The sequence below is a fragment of the Hoplias malabaricus genome, chromosome 13 (genome assembly GCF_029633855.1).
Source record: "Hoplias malabaricus isolate fHopMal1 chromosome 13, fHopMal1.hap1, whole genome shotgun sequence".
In the NCBI taxonomy this organism is placed as follows: Eukaryota; Metazoa; Chordata; class Actinopteri; order Characiformes; family Erythrinidae; genus Hoplias; species Hoplias malabaricus.
The window spans coordinates 25,616,747-25,640,087 of NC_089812.1; the positions used below are offsets into that span (position 1 = coordinate 25,616,747).

Genomic DNA, 23,341 nt, shown 5'->3' on the forward strand with positions numbered 1-23,341 from the left:
GACCTGAGACTGGGACAGAGATTTATCTTCCAACAAGACAATGATCCAAAACATAAAGCTAAATCTACAATGGAATGGTTCACAAATAAACGTATCTAGGAGTTGGAATGGCCAAGTCAAAGTCCAGACCTGAATCCAATCGAGAATCTGTGGAAAGAGCTGAAGACTGCTGTTCACAAACACTCTCCATCCAACCTCACTGAGCGCGAGCTGTTTTGCAAGGAAGAATGGGCAAGAATTTCAGTCTCTCGATGTGCAAAACTGATAGAGACATACCCCAAGCAACTTGCAGCTGTAATTGCAGTAAAAGGTGGTGCTATAAAGTACTAACGCAAGGGGGCTGAATAATATTGCACGCCCCACTTTTCAGTTTTTTATTTGTTAATAAAGTTTGACACATCCAATAAATTTCATTACACTTCAGGATTGTGTCCCAATTGTTGTTGATTCTTCACAAAAAATTACAATTTTATATCTTTATGTTTGAAGGCTGAAATGTGCTGAAATTTCAAAAGCTTGAAAAGTTCAGGGGGGTCATATACTTTCGCAAGGCACTGTATATGGATTTCTGTGTGACATTATTCATAGGTCTGTGTATTGTTACTTTTCCATTGCATGAGTCCAGCTCCACACGACTCGACATGGCTCTGCTCGGCTTATATCGCGATTTAGTTATGGCTTTAGTTATGGAATTAGTCTGGGCAGAGAGTTTCCCAAAGTCGGGCCAGAAATATCGGCCCACTCTAAGACCGTACATCACGGCCGAGACAATGCCGACTCCCCGTGCCGGCATCGGGCCGAGTGTTTTTGTTCCAGCGTGCGTGATTCAGCCCGAATGTAGGCCGATACAATTTTGTGTAGCTGCGGTATGAGTATTGACTGGGTTAGTGCAAAACTGTCCACAGGTGTGGGTGAATGACTGTGTGAGTATGTGATTTCTGTGAATGATTAGCTCTCTCTCTAGGGTCTGCCCTGTGCCCAGTAACTATGCTTATGAATGAATAAATTAATATTTATTGTAATATTGGTGTACTCTTTTTCCACTTATACCATTTATGAAAATCATTTAAAGTATAATATCCTCATGTGCCTAAAATATATTTTATATATTAATAATTGTAATGAACATCATTCGATATGATAAATGGATTGATGTTGGCTTTCGATACCTGTCATAAAGCATCACATTGGTTCAGCCGTTAGTTTCCTGCTATAGAAAAGCATCTGAAGACAGAGGGAAGAAAGAGCAGCGACCGGGGAAGGTCCAACTTACTTTATTTCAGTGAATTGTAAGTAAGATTTATTCCGTTTTACTGCTGATCTCAACGATATGTATCCGTTGCAGCGCGTTTTATCGACAAAACCGCTTTTTTGGCGTTTATTCTGAAATAAGCCTTATTTTGATATGCTGTGAAATGGCGGATTTAAAAAGAAGAAGGAAGTGAAGTTCCACCTTAAACGGAGCGGTGCTGCTGCTCTGATTAAGGTGGACTGAAACGTTCGAAAAAACCTAACTTCAATTTCGTTAAATCTTTAATGTGAACATGTTTAAATGAGCACAGTATTCTTTAACGACTCCTTTAACCTTTTATGATGATTTTTGAAGTTATTTCCCGTGTTGTAAACATAGCAGACATTACAAGTTTGAGTTGGACAAAAGTATTTACCTTTCTCTAGTTTGTATTATAGAAATGTTATTATCGTTTTGAGTCAGGGCGTGTTCGGGACGACAAAGCGCAATAAATAAACATCTGTAACGTGTTTAGTGAAGGCTCACTTTAGTCCAGGAGAAGGTTTTGGGTGTAACTTTTTTCGTTTGAAATACATCATTTCCTGAAGTCTTAAGTTGTTACATGCACTTCTTAAGGACACAGCATTTATGCTGCCACTAAAAAAAAACACACTTAAGCAATGTGTTACGAAAACAAATGTCAAAAAAGTGGTATTTCAAACTTATGTTGAACAGGCCATTTCCAAGTATTTTTTTTTTCTGAACGTTTTATAGTTTTTGTTAGAGCAATTTCTTGGAACATTTCAACAGGTTTGCTTCAAAAATATCAGGGAACACAGCCCCAGACTTTGATGTTTCCACCTCCACCTGTGCTTTACCACTGTTAAACATGGGCCTAATAGTGCACTTTATTAAAACGATTTCAGGAGGTGTACTTATTTTTAAATAAATACATATTGTGCTCAAATAATAAGTTCTCAGAAAATAAAAGTAACTAAAGACATTCTTTTCACAGTGTGCCATGGCGTTCACTCTGCTAATTATGTTTGACTTCATTGTTTTAAACTGACATTCATTGTTTAACATATTTTGAAGTAAACAAATGAACTAAAATAATGTTTAACCAATGAGTTACATTTGCACTTTTGGGACAGTTCTGTAGTAGCACACTTCTACTGGACAACTAAATGTACTGAGAACATATATGTTATATACAATAGGCAAAGTTAATAATGCACAAAATTCATAATATGATTCACTGCAATTATGTGTTTTTCAGTTCTAAATATTTATTTCAATACAGCAAAATAAATACTGACTGAATGTGTCCATTTTAAAATATACATGTTTTATTTATTGTATATTAGAGCTTCATGTACGGCTTTTACAGACAAAAGCAGAGTTTTAAACAGTCATGGACTCATGGATATCAAACACTCATTTCAAAAAGGCCACCAAAATCATGTTATTAATAAACTTATATTTTGTTCTGTTCATTAAAATACCCTAGGATGATCACTATCAATGTTCAACTTTGATCACGAAACAACTCAGAAGAAAATGTGTAATAAATGTAATTGCACCTGTTTCACATTCATATATTTCACTGTAACACATGCAGTACATTCACATAATAAGAAGAAAATCATCTTACATCAAACATTGCGAAACTTGAGGAACATGAAGAGCCTTGAAGGTGCATCTACCCAAATGATTGGTATATTGCTGTTTCGTGAATAACACAATACTTCAATATATTTATATAATAATGGAGAAGTAGCAGAGAAAATATATTACTCTGAATGTTTTTTTTTAAACGATGGAGTGGTGTTCCCAGACTTTCAGTCAGAATTGATCTAATAGTGCAGCACTAATTACGCAGAGTAGATTACAAGCTGCAGTTTGTCTTAATACAGTGCTGGTTAACGAATTTAAGGCCTAAACCGCAGTCAACATAATGACTGGCATGGATGTGGTCTACAATAGCAGTTGTAGGCAAATATATCATGGTATCCATGTTGTATTTATAGGTCCTTGGCATAAACAGGTGTCCCCAGGGTCTGTTGTGTTTATTGGATGTTGCTACGGCAGCTAGAAAATGTCTTCAATGAAAGGGTCAGTATCAAGTGTCCAGTGGAAACTTTATTGAAAAAGTACACTCAAGTATATATACTGTAGCATAGCTAGATGTTCATCACTTAAGGTTTAAATCTATTTAAATAATTGTTTATAGTAGAATAAAGAGTTGTGTTATTGTGCAGTTATTAGCAAAGTAAAGGCTGTAGATTTAAAAATCCCACACAAGTTCCTTCAATTAAACATCCCTCTTAGTAAACATTTAGTAAGATAATCTCTAGAGCAAAATCACTTGCATGAATCACTTTTTGATCTCAGCAGGGAATCTGTGTGGGTGGTAGTTAAAATTGTGTCCATTCATGTGACCTAAGTGTCCCTAAATGTTTTAGCTGCTGGGTAGGGGGTCTGGAGTTATTTGATGGTTGGTATGGGTGTATTTGGGGCACCCTTGGATGACAATTGGGCTTTAAGTTGTACTGGGCTTTAGCTATAGAGCTCAAAGCGCACTTACTCAGACTTTAAGCATCCTGCACATCTGCGGGGGCGTAGATGACTCACGGCTGTGTGTGTGCGCGCATATGTGTGTGTGGGTGTGATAGGAAGAGAGAGAGAGTGAGAGGAATGTCTATGTTTGTTTGTTTTTGTACATTTTCACGCTTGGATTTTAGGAAAATTGTTATCTTTTATTTAATTTGTTTTACTAACCTGTTATTATTTATTTATTTATATATTTTTGTACAATGACCACAAGTTAAACATTTATTTTAGTGCTTCCTTTGTTTAAGATTAGGGTTAAGCTGAGGAACAAACCTTGAAAATGCTTATTACAAGTATGTGCTGACAGATATTTAATACAAAAATGGACACACAGAAGGATATAAAAATACACAGTATGAGGAATATACCGTGCATAACAGTTTACCTTCGTATTGATAGAGCACAATGTTGCAATATGTATGATGATAAATAAAGATATCTTTGGGGTTTGTTTTTAGTTTTTCAATTATATTTGATGCATTTTACTCACAGTGTCTAGGACCTGGTAATGTTCCCTTTGGAAAAACATTCTCCAGACATTGCCTGAGAATTACTATGCGTGGGTGTGTGTGTGGGGGAGTTTGTATTTTTTTTTCTTCTTCTTCCTGGTGCTTCTTTTGGGAGTGTGTGAATGCATGTGTCCAGCATTTACATATTTTTGTCTATCTGACTATCTGGGGGCCTCACATTCGTTACCTTGTCTCATTTACTTCTGGATACGCCCTCTTCACTGATACACGCTTTAGTGTCTCGTTCTCATGTATTCACACGATTCACACAGACGTACTCTGAATAGTAAAAGCTTTTTTTGAAAACATATATTAATATCCAAAATTGTGTTGTGCTTTTTTGCCGTCTGGCAGTTGTACCGTAATTGCACTCGACAATATCAGACAACACTGCGTTGTAGTTTAAAATTAATTTTGCGTATTCCATAATATAACTAAAGCTTAAAAGTTTAAAGTAGTATTTATAGAGAAGGACAACCTTCTTTATATGTTGGTTATATGTTTGTGTGCAGTTAGACAAGCTGAAACGCAAGCATGCAACCCAGAGCACTAACAGCTAACTGTTCTGAAAGCAGTTTAGTCAGGCCACTTATAAGTCATTGTGAAACACATATGCACTCCGGTTCACTGGAAATGATTTATATTTATCCAGATGTAGTGGTTGAACAATGGTTTATTTTTATTTGTTGGTTAACAGCCAATTGTCTGCAGTCCTAATAAGGCTTTTTAATATTTGTTTGAAAAACTTTTATGCTCAGTGGTCACTGTGATTTTTGTGTCCATATCTTGCCATTGGTGAACCTTGCCACATTTGCTGAGGACCAAGGTAGTGTCTTTTCCTGCTTGGTGCAGAGCCAGCATTCCCTTTACCACACAGTTCCTGCACCAACAGCGAGAGCCATCCACACTTCCCATTTGGCATGGCATGAACTAACGGCCCAGTCTCAGATGAAGCAATTGTGGTTCTTTCCCATAAGCCTCTTAGTCTCTCACTTCCCCAAACACATGGTGAGGCAGTTTTGGATGAGAAAACAGTGACCCAAGAAAGAGCCTGCACTGCTGAGAGTTGCTGGGAACTGTTCACTTTTTAATTCAATCCAGTCAACTTTCAGACTCAGTGTCAAAGTCAGGTTTCTGATAATGTCAGATTAGAGCCAGCGCTAGCCCATGTGAACGCCCAAAGCAAGAAAGTCTCATCCAAGCACTCTGTCAAGCCAACCACATGAAGACAGAAGCATCATTTTGACTTGCGGTTTAACGCTTGTGTATGTGTTAATCCATTAATCATCTTGACAGTAAGCCTAAAAACAGATAAAACTTTCATTTGAGTACCATTTCATAATAAAAGTCATATTTCCGCAAAAATGCAAATGTACACACAATTTTTCTTACTCCAGATTCTTCTGCATATATATGTTTCTATGTATAGTTTTGTAAAATACTGGTGTCTGTAAAATTGGAAAAAAAGTGTTGTTTACTTTTAGAAAAAATTTTTTAAAAGATTATTTAGTGTTAGAGAAAACAGTGTCAGCCATCTTCAGCTCAGTGTTTGTCTTCCTCTGGCCATTTTCATAGATAACAGGAAGTAATGCATGGTCAGAAATGACATAATGAAGTCTGTTAGAGGTGCATTAGGCAGTGTCCACACCATGCCCATGTGTTATTGTACTTCACCTACCTAGCCACCAGGCAAACAACGCCCTAGTGCACAGGTTAAAGCAAAATCCAGCAGCAAAGTAGGTGAGCCACAGCGACTAAGACATGTACAGGATGTTGTGCTGATGCTGGTGCTAAATCATGTTTTTAAAGAATAGGAACAGATTAATTGCTAAAATAAACATATTTTTGTTTGATTTGGCTGTATAAAGCACCCATTATACTGTAGATGAAGTTAATATCTACAAAGACAAGAAATGTTTTCTTCAAACATACGAACCCACTGCCAGATTCAGAAGAATGCAGAGTCAATTTCCAGCCTAAATTTGCTGGTGGCTGAAAAATCATTTCTATATTTTCTATTATTCTCAAAATGTACCTTTTATTTGTATATCTGGTTTTGCCAATTATAACCCACTTTAGTAACCCACATGTCTGGGAATGATTTGATTTGTGGTGATACATGATTGACCTGGAATTGTCTGTGAGTCATGTGATCTTAAAGAGGGTGAAGCAGATAAAAATGTCCTTAAATATGTGTTCTGGTCTGGTTGTTCGAATTCTGCCAATCATTAGATTTTATACTGCAGTAAGCAAACGTTGAAACATAGCCCTTTTCTTACTAATGGGGCAATGAAAAGCATTGTCAGTCAGGACGACTTAATCTTATTAAAACTACAACAGGAAAATTGGTATGTATTTGACTATATTTCAGATAGGTTGTTCTGAAAAAATGGAGAGAGAGAGAGCAACTGTAGGAGTGCTTCTGAGCTTTTTCAAAGCTCACTCTTTAGCCCTGTGCGGCGGGAAGGGGAGGAGGGAGGAATAGCAGCTAAACGGGTGATTTCTTAGAAATCATTCCATCCAATCACGAGCTCTGCTGTGTTCACTCAGAGCCAGCAGATAGAGGGAGGAGCTGAATGTGCCGGAGCTTGTGAGTAAACGAATGCAGCAAGAGAAAGGGAAGAGAAACCATGCGCTCTCTGTAATCTTCAGTTATGAACCTGAAAAAGGGTAAAAAGAGCAGAAAATACAGGGAATGATTCTCCTGGCAGATTCTCTCCTGCCTTAGCTGGTATGTTTTTATCTCTTTTGCTTTCCTTTTTTCTCTCTGTCTTTTTTCTTTTTGCTCTGGCTTTTCTTCATTCACGCGTACATTTTCTCATGTTGTAGCATTTCCTTTTTCCTTAGGTCTGCACAATCATGTGAGTCATTTCAGCCTATAATTTGTTTATATGTGAGTGTTTATTGCATCGTACATCGTAGCAGTAGAGAGAAATATGCTATTAGACTTGAGTGGGAGCAAGTGGCTAAAAGCAGAGAGAGAAAGAGAAAGAGAGCAATAGGTTTAGGTACAGTGCTATTATTTAATCTGTAGCACTGCATCGAAAACCTAATTTCAGTATTCATGAAAATATTTGTGTTTAGTAGACTTTATCCTTTAAGGCAGTGTCATTTTCTGAATAAAAACCGTGTCGATTACCTGCTGCAGACAATCAGGAATCATTTTGCACGAGGGTTGTTAAGCGATTTAGACCACTCACTGAGTCTTGATGATGGTTAATGGTTGAAAGTTTGCATGTTTGCCATGTTACAGATTTTCCTACTGGCCTTGATTATTCTCAAAATCAGGCAGACACACCTACATATATTTTGCTTTAAAATGGTTTTAATTAATGCTTTGTATTACATCTTTTGTGCAAAAAAAAATATTTTGTTTTTTTAAGCGTGTGCATCCTCTTATAGTTTGGCCGGTGCCATGCTCAGACACTGATCCTGATTTGTGAATGAGAGTTTGATAAAAGCAGGAATTTGGTTGTAATGAGACATTTAATGGACTGTAACTACGCCATGTTCATCCTGGTTTCTGTATCACACAGTGAAAAGACACACCCTTCACGGAAGCGTATCTTTGGTTCTTTACTAAAAACAACAAAAATAAGTGTAAGCGAGTACATGTAGGGCTTGATATATCAATGGAATCTTTACCTAAAAGACAGCCATTGAATTTAACAAAATCTAGGAGGCTACCGGTCATGAAAAGCTAAAAATGGTTACGCTATGCTTTACAGTTGAACTGCGAATTTGCGAATTTCTCTTGTGCATAGGGAGTGAAAACGATCTTTACTGTCAAAACAATACAACAAACCTAGTACATGAATTTAATTGCACTACAAACATAAATTTATGTCAGAATATGCTAACTTTATCAAAGTATGAAAACAAACTTCTGTTTTTGTTTTATAAATTAGTATTTAGTATTCACATTGAGCTGCAAATGGTCTTTTTTGCTCAGGAAGCGTTTTGATGATGTCACCAGCCACCTTGCTAAGAGGGATCAAAATGGAGGATTCAGCATTTAGAAGCCAACGAGCTGTTGGCAAGCCTTCTTTCACATGATGTCACCTTCAGAATGAGGCCTATTTTCCCTTAGCTTAGAGGTATGTGTGAGGGGGGTTGGGTTGGGAAAGGAAGTCAAGGATAGAGAGATAGAGAGCGAGCGAACAGGGAAGGGAGAAAGCTAGAGGTACAGCTAGTGAGAGAAAGCTTGAAGGGAGCAAGTGAAGGATAGCTAACTGGATCATGTGACAGCTCTCTGATGCAACATGCTGTAAGCACTTCAGTTCTAAACTCTGCTCTTGGACTCTCAATCAAACCTTTTTAACTTCCAATAATACCTTCTAATAATCAATCATTTCTAATAATAACAGATCATATCAAAGTAGCTTGTCTAGTAAGTATAAAGGACTTATAAATGCATGTTTTGGAGGATTGGTTTAGCCATTGCCATCCAGTAGGCATAACTAAAGTTTTGCCAATGGCAATTTAATGGGGACATATTCTACTCATAAGTATACAAAGTTCTCTGGGGTCTTACTGAAACATCAGTGACATATGTCGGTCAGACTACCACAAGGATAAAACAACACACTACATTTTATCCTGTCTAAACAGTTACAAACGACCAGTTTCAGCATCTGTTTCTTTAAATGAGAATGAACTTCTATTTACTTCAAAAGTCAGAGGGCCCAGCAGTGAGGAGCGAGGAGCAGAAGCTCTGGTTTTTAGCCACATTTGCTTGGTTATGTTTCTTCTCTAGTCTCATTTTCTTTATAATTAATTAGTTCTCTTATTTCTTCACCCTCCTTGTTTGTTTTTCTCAGTTTATCCTCATCTGCACTCTGACATAAAAGCTGTACTAATGCTGTTATTGGAGAGAGTCAGAGGAGGAGGTGGGACAGTTCTGAACTGCCTGCCATCAATGTAAGATGCAGCACAAAATCAGACTTGACTTGACTTGACTTGACCCAAAAATTGTCTCCTTAAATTGGCATTTATAAGTTGTATAAATATTTATTTGCATTTATTGGCATTTATAAATTGTATACAAATGTGTACATTTACATTAATAACCATTAGAGAAAAATACAAAGTTTATGTATACATATATATGTTTATTAACAGGTTCCAAGTAATTATATGAAAACAAACATTTTATTGCTGAATCCGACACGTTCTGAGTACAATAAGTACATCATCAAATACCTGTTTGAAATATGATTATGATGTTGCATCCCTACTGAAATGTTTCGTATGTTGTATGTATTACATCAACACAGCTCTTGCAAAAAAAAAACAAAAACAACAACAACAAAAAGAACCAGGAAGAAGCAGTCCTAGAAAATTTCAACCACTTAAAAAAATGACATTAATTCTACAGTATACATTGAAGAATAGACATCACAGTTTGAGACATGGACTTCTCCTTCAATGTAATACTTTTCTCAAAAAGATTTGCTGCTGATAATTTTTAATAACGTTGCTTTGACACTTAAATCATGATCAGCAAGTTCCTCATCAGCATAAAGCGTCACTTTTCTGTCTCCTCACTGTCACTATACTCCGACATTGCTGTGATGATCAGGTTTCATCATATTCTGTTTCCTCCTCTTTTGGCCCAACGAAAACACCCTCCCCAAACTCTAGGAAGTGCTGAGAGAACAGAGAAGTGTTTGTGCTTTGTTGTATGGAGTACAATGAAACTCTGTTTATCTGCTCTCAGGTGCAGAGTTCACGGGATATGAGTCAATCAGCTGTCATTTCATCTAAATGAGATTTTATTACCAGCACATGTGTGAAAGAATATACTTGGCCTTGTAAGTCACCGTGACCAACAGCAGTTATAAGGGCCAGGTGTGAAGCAGTGTTGTTCACTGAGCAGTTGTGAATGGCAGGTGTGAATGGCAGCTTTTCAGAATGTGTATTTGTGTTCTCATATATGGCGGTACAATATTTCAGCGTTAATTAAAATCGAACTGTAAAACTTTGTATTAGTAACATCAGAGATTGATTGATATGCAGATTAGCTTTTAACATATTAAGAGTTTATGGCTTATTATGTTCTTTAAGTATCTTGATGATTGTGTTTGTGGGTCTTTTTTTGAATGTACACTGTGAATTTTGGGCACAATTATTACCAGGGTTTCAGGAGAGCATAATTGTCAAGAAATGCCTGTGTTAGTAACATAAACAATTAAGCAGTTAGCATCCTCATTCCCATGTGTGAGCAGCATAATCATGTTCATTACTATTCAAAGAGAAGCACTTTAGTGTCTCAGAAGCATGACTCTACCTGCTTGATCTATTGTGTGAGGAGAAATAATTAGCAGGCAGAAGTAGACATTTCAGGCAGGATTTTATACTAATATGGTTCTGCATTTATTTTTTTCCTCCAGTGCTAGATGATATTAGTGTGATACTGATATTGTCTCATCTTTAATACTAGCACCCACTTTATGTCAGTCTCTGATTGTGGATGGTTTGTCTTCACAGGCTCTGAAAGATGGCAGTTGAAAAGAGGATCTTGAATTCCACCAGGCCCTTCTCAATGTCCACAGATCAGCCAAATTTCAAGATTCCTGGCTGCCTCGACACTACACCAGAACGAAATGCAGTCAGCACTCCTGACAAAAGCAGCCATCTTCAACATTTTCAAATGCTTACAACAGACCTCCTTAAGGAGGTAATATCACAAGGAACAGCCAAACATGTAGGAACCGGCCCATTGGGGACAGGGAAGTCGTCATTTATTGCCCAGGCAGAGTGTAAGTACTGAATTTCTTGACCATATTTAACAGTTCGCAGTCAAAGAGACGACAGCTTTTGGAAATATTTGAAAATATGTTGAAAATAATTGCAATTGCATTTAATGTTGGTGTTACATCCCAAAATCTCTCAGCCAGTTAAAATGTCATAATTCACAGGTGGATTTGCATGGTAAGACTCACTTGTTACAAACCCCTTTACATTGTTTCAGGTGAATCTCAGGATTCGCAGGAATTCTGCCCCAACAGCAGGTAAAAGAAACTTTTACCCACTTAATGAACCACATAGAAATCTTGCAATGCATTAATATTCCATTAAATGTTCTTACTTTTTCTACACAAAACTCTCACCTACAGTTCCCTCAGCTCAGCCCTCCCCTTTACACAGAGGTCAGCTTCCTGCCGCCGGCCCCGCAAGAAGCGTCGTAAGAGGCAGCGACGCAGGCAAGGAGAGAGGGAGGGCCAGCAGAGAGATAGAGGGAGTGAGAGAGAGAGGGAGAGGAGACTGACCGGAGTGCCAGAACAGGAAAATGGAGGGGTAAGACTTGCATTGAAATTAAATGCACTACAGGACACAAGTTTTAAAGAAACACTAATGTAAAACCTGAGACTGATATAAATTCAATATGAAAACTATAGCCAGTGAGGTGATAGAAGTGACACAGTAATTTGTTTTATGTTTCATTATGTCTTTATTATTAATTATTTCAGTGAAGACATTATGTGATGATAACTGTTGGAAAATTGATGTATTTCTGAAGCATTTATAAAATTTGCAAAAATAATTTAAACATAACATGTTTCAAGTTCTGACCTGAAAAGTTAAAGTGGCCCAGATAAGATAGGAGTTAATTAACATGTAAATTGTCTCACTGATCCGTGTGACTGACCTGTGAAATGTAATGTCCCTGCCCCAGGTGGGAGAGTGCAGCTTCAGCAGCACCAGTATCAGATCCAGCAGAAGCAGCAGCACCGAGAGCCTGTCTGTGCAGGAGACAGAGCAGCCGTTTTTTACCCCTCACCTTGGCAGAGATCTTTCCTCTGAGCACCCCTGGAGACACTTTGACACGCAGTCTTCCCACAGCAGCTATGGCCATGAGTGCAAGAGTTTGAAGGAGTATTCCCTCATCAGCGAATCCGACAACAGCTTTGCCGTGAAGGGGCTGCGATACTACGTCACACAGAATGACCGCTCTTTCGCCTCTGCTTTTGTCAAGGATATGGTCATGGTAGAGGAGGAAAAAGAAGAGGAAGAGCAGGAGGAAAGTTACACAAATGAAGGAATTCTCTTTAATGAGGTGATTTTTGTGCCTGTGTGTTTGAGCAGATCTTTTTGTCCCATTTGTAGCAGCGTCCTTTTATTTTTTTCTAATGTCAACATTTTTGTCCATTGTGTTTAATCAACACGTCACATTACACTGAAAAGCTCCAGCATTTGTCTAAAGCGTATCCTGTTCAATCACTCAACAGCTTTAATTTAGCTGATACATTTTTAAACTAATATATGTATAAAATAAAATATATTTATATGGTGTATATGTAAGAGTGAGAGAAACCTACAAGGATTAAATAAGTGCTTCACATGCTCAGGTATGGTCACGCAACACAACATGCGTGTAAGGTTAAACAGATAATACGTCATCCCGAAAATAATGGCGAACAAGTGAAACTCTTCAAATCACATCGGCTTCTCGTTGTCACTACAGTCACAACCTGTTACGACTACATACATGACTGCACAACTAAGTCAAACGAGCACGCAGTTTAGATACCTTTGAACCCATGGAGGAATGAGTCATGTACAGTAGTCATACTAATACAGAGAGAGAGTGAAACATACATAGATAAAAAAAAACATCTCTTGTTGTAAAAGGCACGAACACATGCATGTTTTGAAGAGCTACAAGTTTTTTTGTGGCTGCTTTGTGGATTTCCTGTTTTTCTGTGCTCTGAAGTTTCATGTTTACCTCATAGCCTAGTTCTTCTTCGGGAGTTTCCTCACACATCACACAAACACATGAACATTAATACAACTGCGTGTTCAAACTTACAAGACACCCCACTATGCGCTATTAACTGTGGAGTGCCCTTTTAACTATGACTTTTTTAGCATGTGTACGCTGTGAAAGACACTTTTAAGAAAGGGGGTGTCATTTTAGAAAGATTATGCTTACTAGCGAAGCCGAGAGTAATGTGTCTGCTGGGACGTATAATGCTTGTTATCCTTCTTTATTTTTACAGTTCCATTTGGCTTCTTTTTTCTGTTAGTTTAAAAATGTCAGTTAAAATGGATGTAGGGTGTTTACACAAGCCTCATTAAGGTTAAGTCATAGTGAAACATTTCTTTTTCTATTTATAAACATGAATCTGGAATGAAAATCTAGAATTCACACTTTAAACAAAATTTCCCATTTGGTTTTGATGAGCAAAATTACATCGCCAGCAAATATTGCAAATTCTAAGTGTGACATTATTACAGTGCATTGTATCTGTAACATACCATAAAATGTGCCTCGCCTATATAAAGCAAAATCTTTCCTTTGTGTCCTTCTAGGAACTGAAGCCCCAAAACTTTGAATATCGGGAGGGGAAAGATTATGAAGTATGTGAATTAATAAATCAAGGTTCATATGGAGACATCTACAGCATCAAAGACAAATCCAGTGGTTTCGTGTGTGCTGCCAAAAAGGTACACTGAATGCTGTGCGCACATGTTTGTGTGTATGTGTGTTCGTATGTGTGCCTTGTATCTTACCCTTCACTATCTGTGCTTGTTAGGTGCCACTAAAGAAATTCAGTACTGAGGAGGTGGGCTCGTGGAGTGCCCTCCAGGCTCCTCATATTGTGGAACTCTTTGGATTTGTCCGTGAGGGTCAATCTGTCATCCTTTTTATGGACCTCAAACCTGGTGAGAGTACAAATATGCTCAAATTAGAGAGGCTTGACCTTGTGAGGCATATTTTACATTGTAAATATAACTTATGATGTGTGCAGTTTGCAAATATTTACCTGTTGGTGGTGCATATCAAGCACAAGAAATCTTTAGAGATCTTTTCAAAAACCATATCTTGTTTTTCTTGTCAAAACCATACTTTTTCTTTGCAAACTCCTCTAAGATTTGACCAAATTGCTAAAAAAAAAACGTCAGTTATTTTAAAATGTACGGGCACATATATAGTCTACAATTTACTGATGGTATCAGCCCCTGTGACCTTGTGTAACAGATCAATACCACTTTCTAGGCTCACTACATCCATTATGCATTTCATACGTCTAGCACTTTCAATTTCAGTGGACATTAGCTCACCTATTCTATGATTTTTCTTTGTAGTATGACCTGACATTTTTTCTACCACCTTTTCATCAGGCTCTCTGGGGCAGTTGCTGAAAGAGAGAGGCAGATTAACTGAAGACCTCTCCTTGCATTACCTACACCAGGTGCTGGGGGCGCTAGAGCATCTGCACAGGAGGCATCTTTTACACCTGGACATCAAAGGTAATTTTGAACACGTGCTTGTGTGCTGTGAAGGCACAGGTTGAAAAGTAGTATCTGGAAAGTTTTTAGTTTGGTGTTGAATTACAGTCATATGTAGCTCTTTGGGGACCAAGTTAAAATATTTCTTAGTTTCATATGATATCGCTGTTGATGAAAAAGATGATTAAAAAAAAGACTGCCATATTTGGCCATATTTGTGGGTGTAAAAACACATTTCACATTAGTGTGGCTGGTCTTGGAATATCTGAGTGTGTGAAAGAGTTGTACTTCTAATTTGCACGATTTCTTAGCATTCACTTTAAAACTGAGATGCTTTCAGTTGACTCATAAATACATGAGCAGTTTATGCGGAAGAGATGTGTCTGGTGTTTGACAGCAGAAAAAGAGTCATAAAATGTGGTTTTAGCTCACTGATATTCAGTGGTTTGCTAACAAATGAATACGGCTGCCTCTTTATATGACTAGGGCTGGCATAGTTAATTCACTTTGTCTTTTAAATTATTGTTTAAAAAATAGATTAAATGCTTTTAACAGCAGTTAAATCAGTTCTGATTATGTAGTTATGTACGTGATTAGGGATAATAAGCATATCAGCATATAATAATATACAAAGCAGAAAACCTCACTCAGTCTTAGAAAGATACTAAATGACTTGTCTGTTTCGCTCAAGTTAGCGTAGCATAGAACAATTATCAGTTAAAATGACTTATGTTCATGTTTTCATGTTTACATTTTTAGTTCTTGATAAATCTTTTCCAGTGGTGATGTTATTAGAGCAGGACATCTCTTTTTATTCAGACACTTAGACAGTTGTTTTGTTCTGTGGCTTGCTGTTTGGTTTTATGGTTCTTCAGAGGAATGGGGTGTGGCTCAGAGAAAGCAGCACCTGTGGTGAGGGCTTGTGTGTGTGTGTGAGAAAGACAGAAACAGAGAGAGAGGGAGACAGAAAGAGTGAGAGAGGGTGAGATCGTGTGTGTGTGTGTGTGTGTGTGAGAGAGAGAGAGAGAGAGAGTGACTGAGACCAGAGTTGGGGAATTTCCCAGAGTGACTCATGAAACAGAGAGGGGGGTGGGGGGTGGGGTGGGTGTTAGAGAAAAGGGAAAATGTATATTGAGAGTAAAAAAGAAAATCAGTGTGAATAAGGTATCATAAGGACAATGAGACGAGTTAATTATATAATGTGAATAAATGTTTAGTTATTGTTACACAATTAGAAAGAAAGACAGAGAAACAATACAGCGTTTTAGGAGGAAGTAAGACTGACTTGGCTCCGCTTATTACGGACAGTGCCCTCTGGTGTTTGGTTTGAGGGAAAGAGGTAATGAATAGTCTTGCGCTTTTGTGTGGGCAACCGATTCAAATTGTAGCTCTGGTCATGTTGTGGAAACCGAAAGGCCTTTTCTCACACTTGTGTGTAGACCTTCCTGGAACAAGCCACTGTCCAAACAAGCAGTCTTCTTTCTGGGAAGAGCCAGTCTGTCTGGCAGTTGGCTTCGTTAGAATAATCCTCCTCAGGTTATTAACCTGCCAGCCAACACAAGTCGTTTAGAGCGGTGACCTCAAATTAGAGCCTGAAATATACCAACATTTTGTGAGACTTTAGCAAATGATAACAATATTATTACGTTTGTGTTGCTGAACTATTTAACTGTGATTACATGCAGTAATTTGTTATAGTATGGAAATAAATCAAAATTTTGCAATCATGGTTTTCATTCATAAAAATCTAATATCGTTGCAAAAAACAACTGTAAAAATAAACACATTTTAGATGTGTTCTAAATGAGCAGATGTTGACTTGTGGCGATCAACTTGTACTGCAAATTAAATGTCAAGGAATTTATTTTATTTATCGGTTGAAAACTTTATGCTGTTTTCAAAAATGTGCTAAAATTAATATAAAACATCTTTGTAGTCTAGATTATCCTTTTTTATTCATATAATTTATCTACACTCCATGATGTATTATTGATATAATCACATTTAAATTACTACAAACTATCTCTTCTCTTTCATTCTCAGGACATACATTTTATTAAGCAATAATTAAGGCAAGAATATGTGATTAATTAATACGACTTAAAAAGATTAATCTGAATGTGTTTATATGTGTTTCCAGCTGATAATATCTTGCTGTCTGAAGATGGAAAAGACACATTCCTGTGTGATTTTGGAGAGTCTGAGCGATTAGACCAAAATGGATTCAGTCCTTATAAAAGTAAATGATCAATAATTACCAATAATATACCTTAAACACCACTGAGTAAAAGCCTTAATGGAAACTGATTTTGTGTGTGTGTGTGTGCAGATCTGAAGGGGACTATGACACACATGGCTCCTGAAGTGGCGCGTGGAGACGTACGCTGTGCCAAGGCCGATGTGTGGAGCAGTTGCTGTATGCTCCTGCATATGCTCAATGGCTGCCAGCCCTGGACCCGATACTATACCGGCAGATTCTACCTCAAGGTAATGTTTGCTGGACACATTATTTTAGAATATACTGAAGCATACTCTTATTTTGGTGAATACTTTTCCTTTTTTCTTGTTGTAAAAGCAGGTCTTGATGCAGCATTTGGCAAAAAATTTGAAATGATAACTGTACCATATTTCATGCATCCCAGTCGGAGAGAGCTTATTAATATCAAGATAAAGTTATTTTTTATGCTCTACTCATGTATTTAAGGGGATAATGAAATAGGATTGGGCTTGTAACATTATCTGGAGTGAAATATATTATTTGTCGGTTTATCTCAAAGCTTTTAGTTAATCCATGCCATCTACTATCAGTTTTGTCCTCAATTTGGGTTTATCTTACTTGGTCAGGCCTTTTTTTAGATTTAGTTTGATATATCTGTTTGATATGTTTTCTTTATCTTTTGCTACATTACTCTTGCTATTCAGCCATAAAAAGCAATCTTCAGAAACAAAACCCGTTTTGGCTGGTCTTTATTCTGACTCTATTTCTGTGTCGTTGCAGATTGCCGAAGACCCACCGCCTCTGAGGGAGATCCCGCCTGACTGCAGCCCTCACGTAGCAGATATCATCAAACGGGGTCTGCAGAAAGAGCCAAGCCGGAGAGCTTCAGCTAAGGATCTCAGAGTTCAAACAGCCAAGGCACTTAAAGAATGTGAGTGTAAACACCAACTCCTTGTGTGCTCCTTAGATGTGAAGGAATATGTGTGATGCCACACTTCTGTGTTAGTTTTTTTTCTAACAGTTTTTTGTCCCAATTTCAGTGGGAGGTCTTCATAGTATTGTGAGGGGTGGAGCCTACCAAAAGCCAATAGAGAAACCAGAGAGGCGTGACCACGCCCCCTCCTCCCTTAGCTCTGTGCAGCAGTGGATGGGCGCAGAGCAGGAGCGGAGAGAGGGGGCTGGGCTGAGGGAGGAGCCAGAACTCAAGAGCACTAGTGAGAGAGAACTGGAGGAGGATGAAGATGAGGAAGACGAGCCAGAGGAAGAGGTTTCTGGGAGAAACAAGCCATGCCCTCCTCCAGTTTCAGCGCTCTATAGCCACCCTCCATCCCCCGAGTCCAGTGAACTCACTGAGCAGGAGCTCCAGCTGCGTAAACTCGAGATAGGTCAGTTTGGGTCTGATATTCGATGTGCATTTCAGCCTCTTCTGTTCCCAGTATTACCATATTAACAGTATTGGTTGTTAGGACATTAAATATATCTCATAGGTTTTAATCATGGGAGACTGAAACCTTGCTCTATTTTCCTTTCCATAGATTTCTTCCTGAGCAGTCTGTCTCAGCCTCATTCTGCTGAACTACAGGAGCAGCTTCTCTCCTGCCTGGGAAATGACTGTGTCTCCACCAGGGAACCATGGGACAAAAAGGTAAATATACATTAAATGGCTGGTCACCCAACATTTCCTAAGACAATTCAAGGATATGGATAGACCTTTTGCAGACTAAATTGCTTCTAAATATATTACAGCTTTGGGAGAAACCTTAGAGTAGAGATTGGAACATAGCTTTGAGGACTTTATTTCATACAGCCACAAGAGCATTAATAATGAGGTCATTTACTGAATGTAGATGGTTAGTTCTGGATACCACTCATCACTCCTACACATTCTACAAGCTTAAAGTGGCTGAATTAGGAGTGTCCACAAATGGTACATGCTTGCGTACGTGTGGGGTATAAGGAAATGCAGACACGTTTCCCTGAGCTGATACGCATCTCACAGCCACTATGATAGATCAGATTACTCAGAATAAGCGATGAATGACAGTAAGAAGATTGTTCGCTGGAAGTTCAACTTATTCAGTGTGTTTTGTTATTCTGTATGTTACCAGAAAACAGTAGGTGGCTTAAATTCTCTTTCAAATCTCTTCCAGGAGGGTTAATCATTTCCTTTAGTGCCTAAGTTCAAGAAGGTTATGTATAGTTTATATTGAGTGACTGTTGCAAGTTTTGAATCTTTGGTTTTACTGTGAAATTTGTGCTTCCGCATTAAATGTTTTACATCTTACTTGTCGCAGTAAACAACTTCTGATACTTCTCTATTCCCTCTGTGGCTGGAAAGTCTGTACTTCCTCATAACCATAAAGATTTTTACCTCCTGTATTTAAGCAAATGTCACTGAGTTTGCTTAAACGGTAAGCATGACAGGATCCCTGAATGCTCTTTCCCTTCCGTTCAATTGTAGGATTCAGGTCGCTGGTCTCTAGGCCCTGGAGATGACCTCAGCTCAGGTGTGTTCTCCTACAACAGCCAGTCAGATGGACAGAGCTTTAGCATGGACTGGCTGATTCCTGCTCATCAGCCCCCACCTCGCTGCTTTGAGGGTTAGTGACTCTAATCAGGTGCCACATAAATGGCCTTTATTACCTAAAGACTCAGTATTTAACAAACACACACACACACACACGGTCCATTTCTCAAGGGCACTGTTTGTTGTGGCCGTGGTTGTTGAGGGAGCCCATCTGCTGATCCTGAGGACTGAACCAGATTTTTTTCATTCATTCATTGTCTGTAACCACTTATACAGCCTACCTGGAAGCACTGGGCGCAAGGCAGGAACACACCCTGAAGGGGGCACCAGTCCTTCACAGGGCAACATATTTTCACCCATTCACTCACACACTCATACACACGGACACTTTTGAGTCGCCAAACGTGTGTTTTTGGGACTGTGGGAGGAAACCCGGAGGAAACCCACGCAGACCCAGGGAGAACACACCACACTTCTCACAGACAGTCACCCGGAGCGGGGCTGGAACCCACAACCTCCAGGTCCCTGGAGCTGTGTGATTGCGACACTACCTGCATCACCGTGACACCCTCCAAGGCATTCAATTCCTCTAAAAGCTACATCACAAATGTATTACACAAAATGTTTGTGAAGATGCTTCCTGATGCCTAGGGCTAAGGTTTTTGCCTTACATACATTTTCATGACATCACATATGTTCATGATGGAGTGATTTGTGCATGTAAGGCAAGACAGTATTTATTTTCAGATTTACTACTATTTCAATAACAATATCAATAATCCATGAGGTGTGTAGGTTCTCTGGTCATTTGGGTAATAAAGGGAATGTGTTTTTGAAAATGTAATTCTAAGTAAATGGGTTTCACTGCAGTGCAACATTTCACTATTGTGAAGCCATTTATAAAATTAAGAGGAATTTCCCCATAAGCAGCAAATATTCATTACTGAAATGGTCTTCCTGTTTCCTCAGGGGTGGACGTGTGTATCAGGGATTTTAACGGCCGATGCCTCCGTATCCGTGAAACACCTCGAGTAAAAGTGGGCCATATTGCTGTTGGCATCAGTGATCAGGTAAAGAGAGACTAAACCATGCAAAGGCTAAATGTTTCCACTGTATACAACTGTTTGAATCGGTGTGTAATGACTTGCGCTTGTCTTTGGCAGATCTCAGAGCGTGTGTTCAGTCTGCAAAGTGAGGACGGTTCTCTGGTGCCCCACGATAAGGAGGTGCAGGAAACGGGTCTTTTCCTGCGCTGTGTACCTGCTCCTGATTGTGGCCATGCCCCCAGACGTGCCTCCTGCTGCAAACAGGCTCCAGATTGCAGACATGCCCCATGCTGTAAAATGCCATGGAGCTGGAGAATTAAAGACGGAGTACTGGAAGCCAGAACCTGATTTCTTGAATTCTGAAGCCTGCGCTTACTACTATTGCACTTATATTGCTTTATTTTATTTTATTTTTTATTTTTTTTTAATAGAGCCTGAAACTTTCATCATTTTTATCTTATGACAAGACATCTGTTTCTTTTCATGGTGCACTTTTAAACGTGCACTATCCGAGATAATGCCAGCAGAGGTCACACTAGCATCTTAAAGCTAAACAGTAATTCAGCTAAGCGCTTCCTTTCAGCCTTGCCCTCTTTCCCGCCTCAACCTCTGATTGGGGAGGGCAAAGCAAACATGGGTATGGCCCAAGTTTCCAGGGGGTGGGGCTATCTTCTGTCCTGAGGGTGAAAACAGGGCCTTGAGAACAGCAAACCAGAGCAGTGCGGATTCATTCCCTGCTCAGGACGCATTATCTCCACTTCACCTTTACATTGAAATGAGTTGTTTTTATGTTAGATAAATGTGTAAAATCCCAGATTTTAAGCATAAAGTGACCAAAAAGAGGTAAAAAAGAGGAAAATGTGTAAAGTTTCATGTGTAGTGCTCTATACCAACTGATTTTGCTTGATTGGTAGCTCTGTTAAGAATGTAGCTCAGAAAGAAAATCAAGGCATGGCAAGTTTATTTATAGAGCACAAAAGCAATTCAAAGTGCTTTATAGAAAAAAAAAGTTAAAAGCAAGAATAAAAATAATAAAAGACCAATAAAACAATTAAAATATTGCAATAAAAGGAAATACATAAAAAGAGTAAAAGAAAACATGACAAAAATTATTAAAACAATTTAAAATCATACAATAGGGCGTCACAGTGGTGCAGTAGGTAGTGTCGCAGTCACACAGCTCCAGGGACCTGGAGGTTGTGGGTTCTAGTCCTGCTCCGGGTGACTGTCTGTGAGGAGTTGGTGTGTTCTCCCTGTGTCCGCATGGGTTTCCTCCCACGGTCCAAAAACACGTTGGTAGGTGGATTGGTGACTCAAAAGTGTCTTTAGGTGTGAGTGTGAGTGTGTGTTGCACTGTGAAGGACTGGCGCCCCCTCCAGAGTGAATCCCTGCCTTGCGCCCAATGATTCCAGGTAGGCTCCGGACCCACCGCGACCCTGAACTGGATAAGGGTTACAGATAATGAATGAATGAAAGAATGAAAATCATACAGTAAAAGAAAAGAAAAGAACTAAACTGCCGTCACTGAAAAAAGTGCAGAATATTTCAAACTGAGCTGTAAGCTGCTCAAACAGGAATGTTTTAAGTCTTGATTTAAAAGTTTCTAAAGTCAGGGCTCTTCTAATATTCTCAGTCAGCTGGTCATTTAAGCTCAGTCAGTCCATTTAAGAGCGACGCCGGAGCTAAACGATGCTTCTCCATGTTTAGTTTTAACCTGAGGCAGGACTAACTAGTTCCTAAAGTTCCGAGATCTCTGCTCGGCTCATATCTCTGTAGCAGATCCGATTAATACACGGGTCCTAAACCCATTTATAGACCAGTAATAACACCTTAATCACATTAACAATGATTCCTTTTCCATAAAATTAGCCAAAACATGTCATGTCTGACAGTTTACATTTTTAGTCTCTTGAAATAGAAATCGTACATAGATATCAAATAAAGAGGGGTTAAATAAGCATTATGTGAAACCGAAGGCCTGGATCAACACATACTTGCCCCAGGCCATGTCAGTTTTTGACTTTGTCTTTTTACAGAGATATTTGCATGTATTTTGACAATGTCCTTTTTTACTTCTGGTCATTCCACCACATTTGCAGAGATTTTTCATCAGATGATTGCTTTAAATGTACCTCTATTTCTGTATAGAGGAACTGTTGTTATTTCACATCTGCTTACTTGTGAAAATGTGTATTTTTGTATTTTGTGTTTATAACATATACAAATCACCTTCTGAATCACTGCCAGAATTGCTGCAGGTTTTAAAAACTGTTTTTACATTGTGCCATAGAGCAGTTTTTATGTTGTTTACAACCTTAAATGTGTATGCAGCTGTTTAAAAGGCATGACTCAGTTCTAACTCATAAGCATGCCACCATCAATCTGTCAGTAATTACAGACCATTTCCTGGTGTGGCACTGAGCCATAGATTTATTTGCAGTTTACTGTGTTGTAACTTAACCACTGCTACTTACATTTCCCTCCTACTGCAAACATGTGTATGACTGTGGGAATAAAACCCGTGATTTCATTTCCCAGCTGTCTCAATTCTTTCAGTCTGAAGTGTCACTGAAATGTTTTATCTAGACTATATGTAATACTGTATCAGAGTGTTGAAATAACAGATGCTGGATTTAATTCAGTTCATTTACATTAATAAACAGCTTTATTCAATACTATACTTCAGTAATTAGTCTTAACAATGAAACTGAACTGATAAACAGCTCGTCCAAAAAAGATCTAGATCTTATGCTATAAACATGTTATTGGTGTTACTAAGGTGTATGCTAATACCAATCATTTTCTGATCATTTGTAAGTACACAAACTGCAGTCAGTGAGCAATCTGATTTCAGGGTAAAATGCTTTTACTGGAACTATTTTTTAACAAATTTGGGAAAAGGAATTTTGAATGTATTTTATGACAAAAACTTATGCTTTTTACTTCAAAATACTAAGAATC

The 23,341-nt window shown here is 38.5% G+C and overlaps 1 protein-coding gene across 3 annotated transcripts; it reads left to right on the plus strand.

Annotated features, from left to right (window-relative positions):
• The first annotated feature begins 1,214 nt into the window (after positions 1 to 1,214).
• On the plus strand, positions 1,215 to 22,978 carry map3k14a (mitogen-activated protein kinase kinase kinase 14a). Of its 3 annotated transcripts, XM_066642025.1 has the most exons (18): positions 6,951 to 7,084; positions 8,306 to 8,450; positions 9,174 to 9,273; positions 10,843 to 11,114; positions 11,327 to 11,366; positions 11,472 to 11,652; positions 12,032 to 12,412; positions 13,669 to 13,803; positions 13,893 to 14,022; positions 14,482 to 14,610; positions 16,730 to 16,828; positions 16,919 to 17,076; positions 17,588 to 17,738; positions 17,848 to 18,192; positions 18,343 to 18,452; positions 19,269 to 19,407; positions 20,304 to 20,404; positions 20,498 to 22,978. In XM_066642025.1, the coding sequence occupies exons 4-18, from the start codon at positions 10,853 to 10,855 to the stop codon at positions 20,726 to 20,728; spliced, it is 2,592 nt and encodes an 863-aa protein (XP_066498122.1). In that variant the 5' UTR covers positions 6,951 to 7,084; positions 8,306 to 8,450; positions 9,174 to 9,273; positions 10,843 to 10,852; the 3' UTR covers positions 20,729 to 22,978. The 3 variants fall into 3 exon arrangements, with proteins under 3 accessions (XP_066498121.1, XP_066498122.1, XP_066498120.1); XM_066642024.1 differs by lacking the exons at positions 6,951 to 7,084; positions 8,306 to 8,450; positions 9,174 to 9,273 and adding an exon at positions 1,215 to 1,289; XM_066642023.1 differs by lacking the exons at positions 8,306 to 8,450; positions 9,174 to 9,273 and having other exon boundaries at positions 6,959 to 7,084.
• The last annotated feature ends 363 nt before the right edge of the window (positions 22,979 to 23,341 follow it).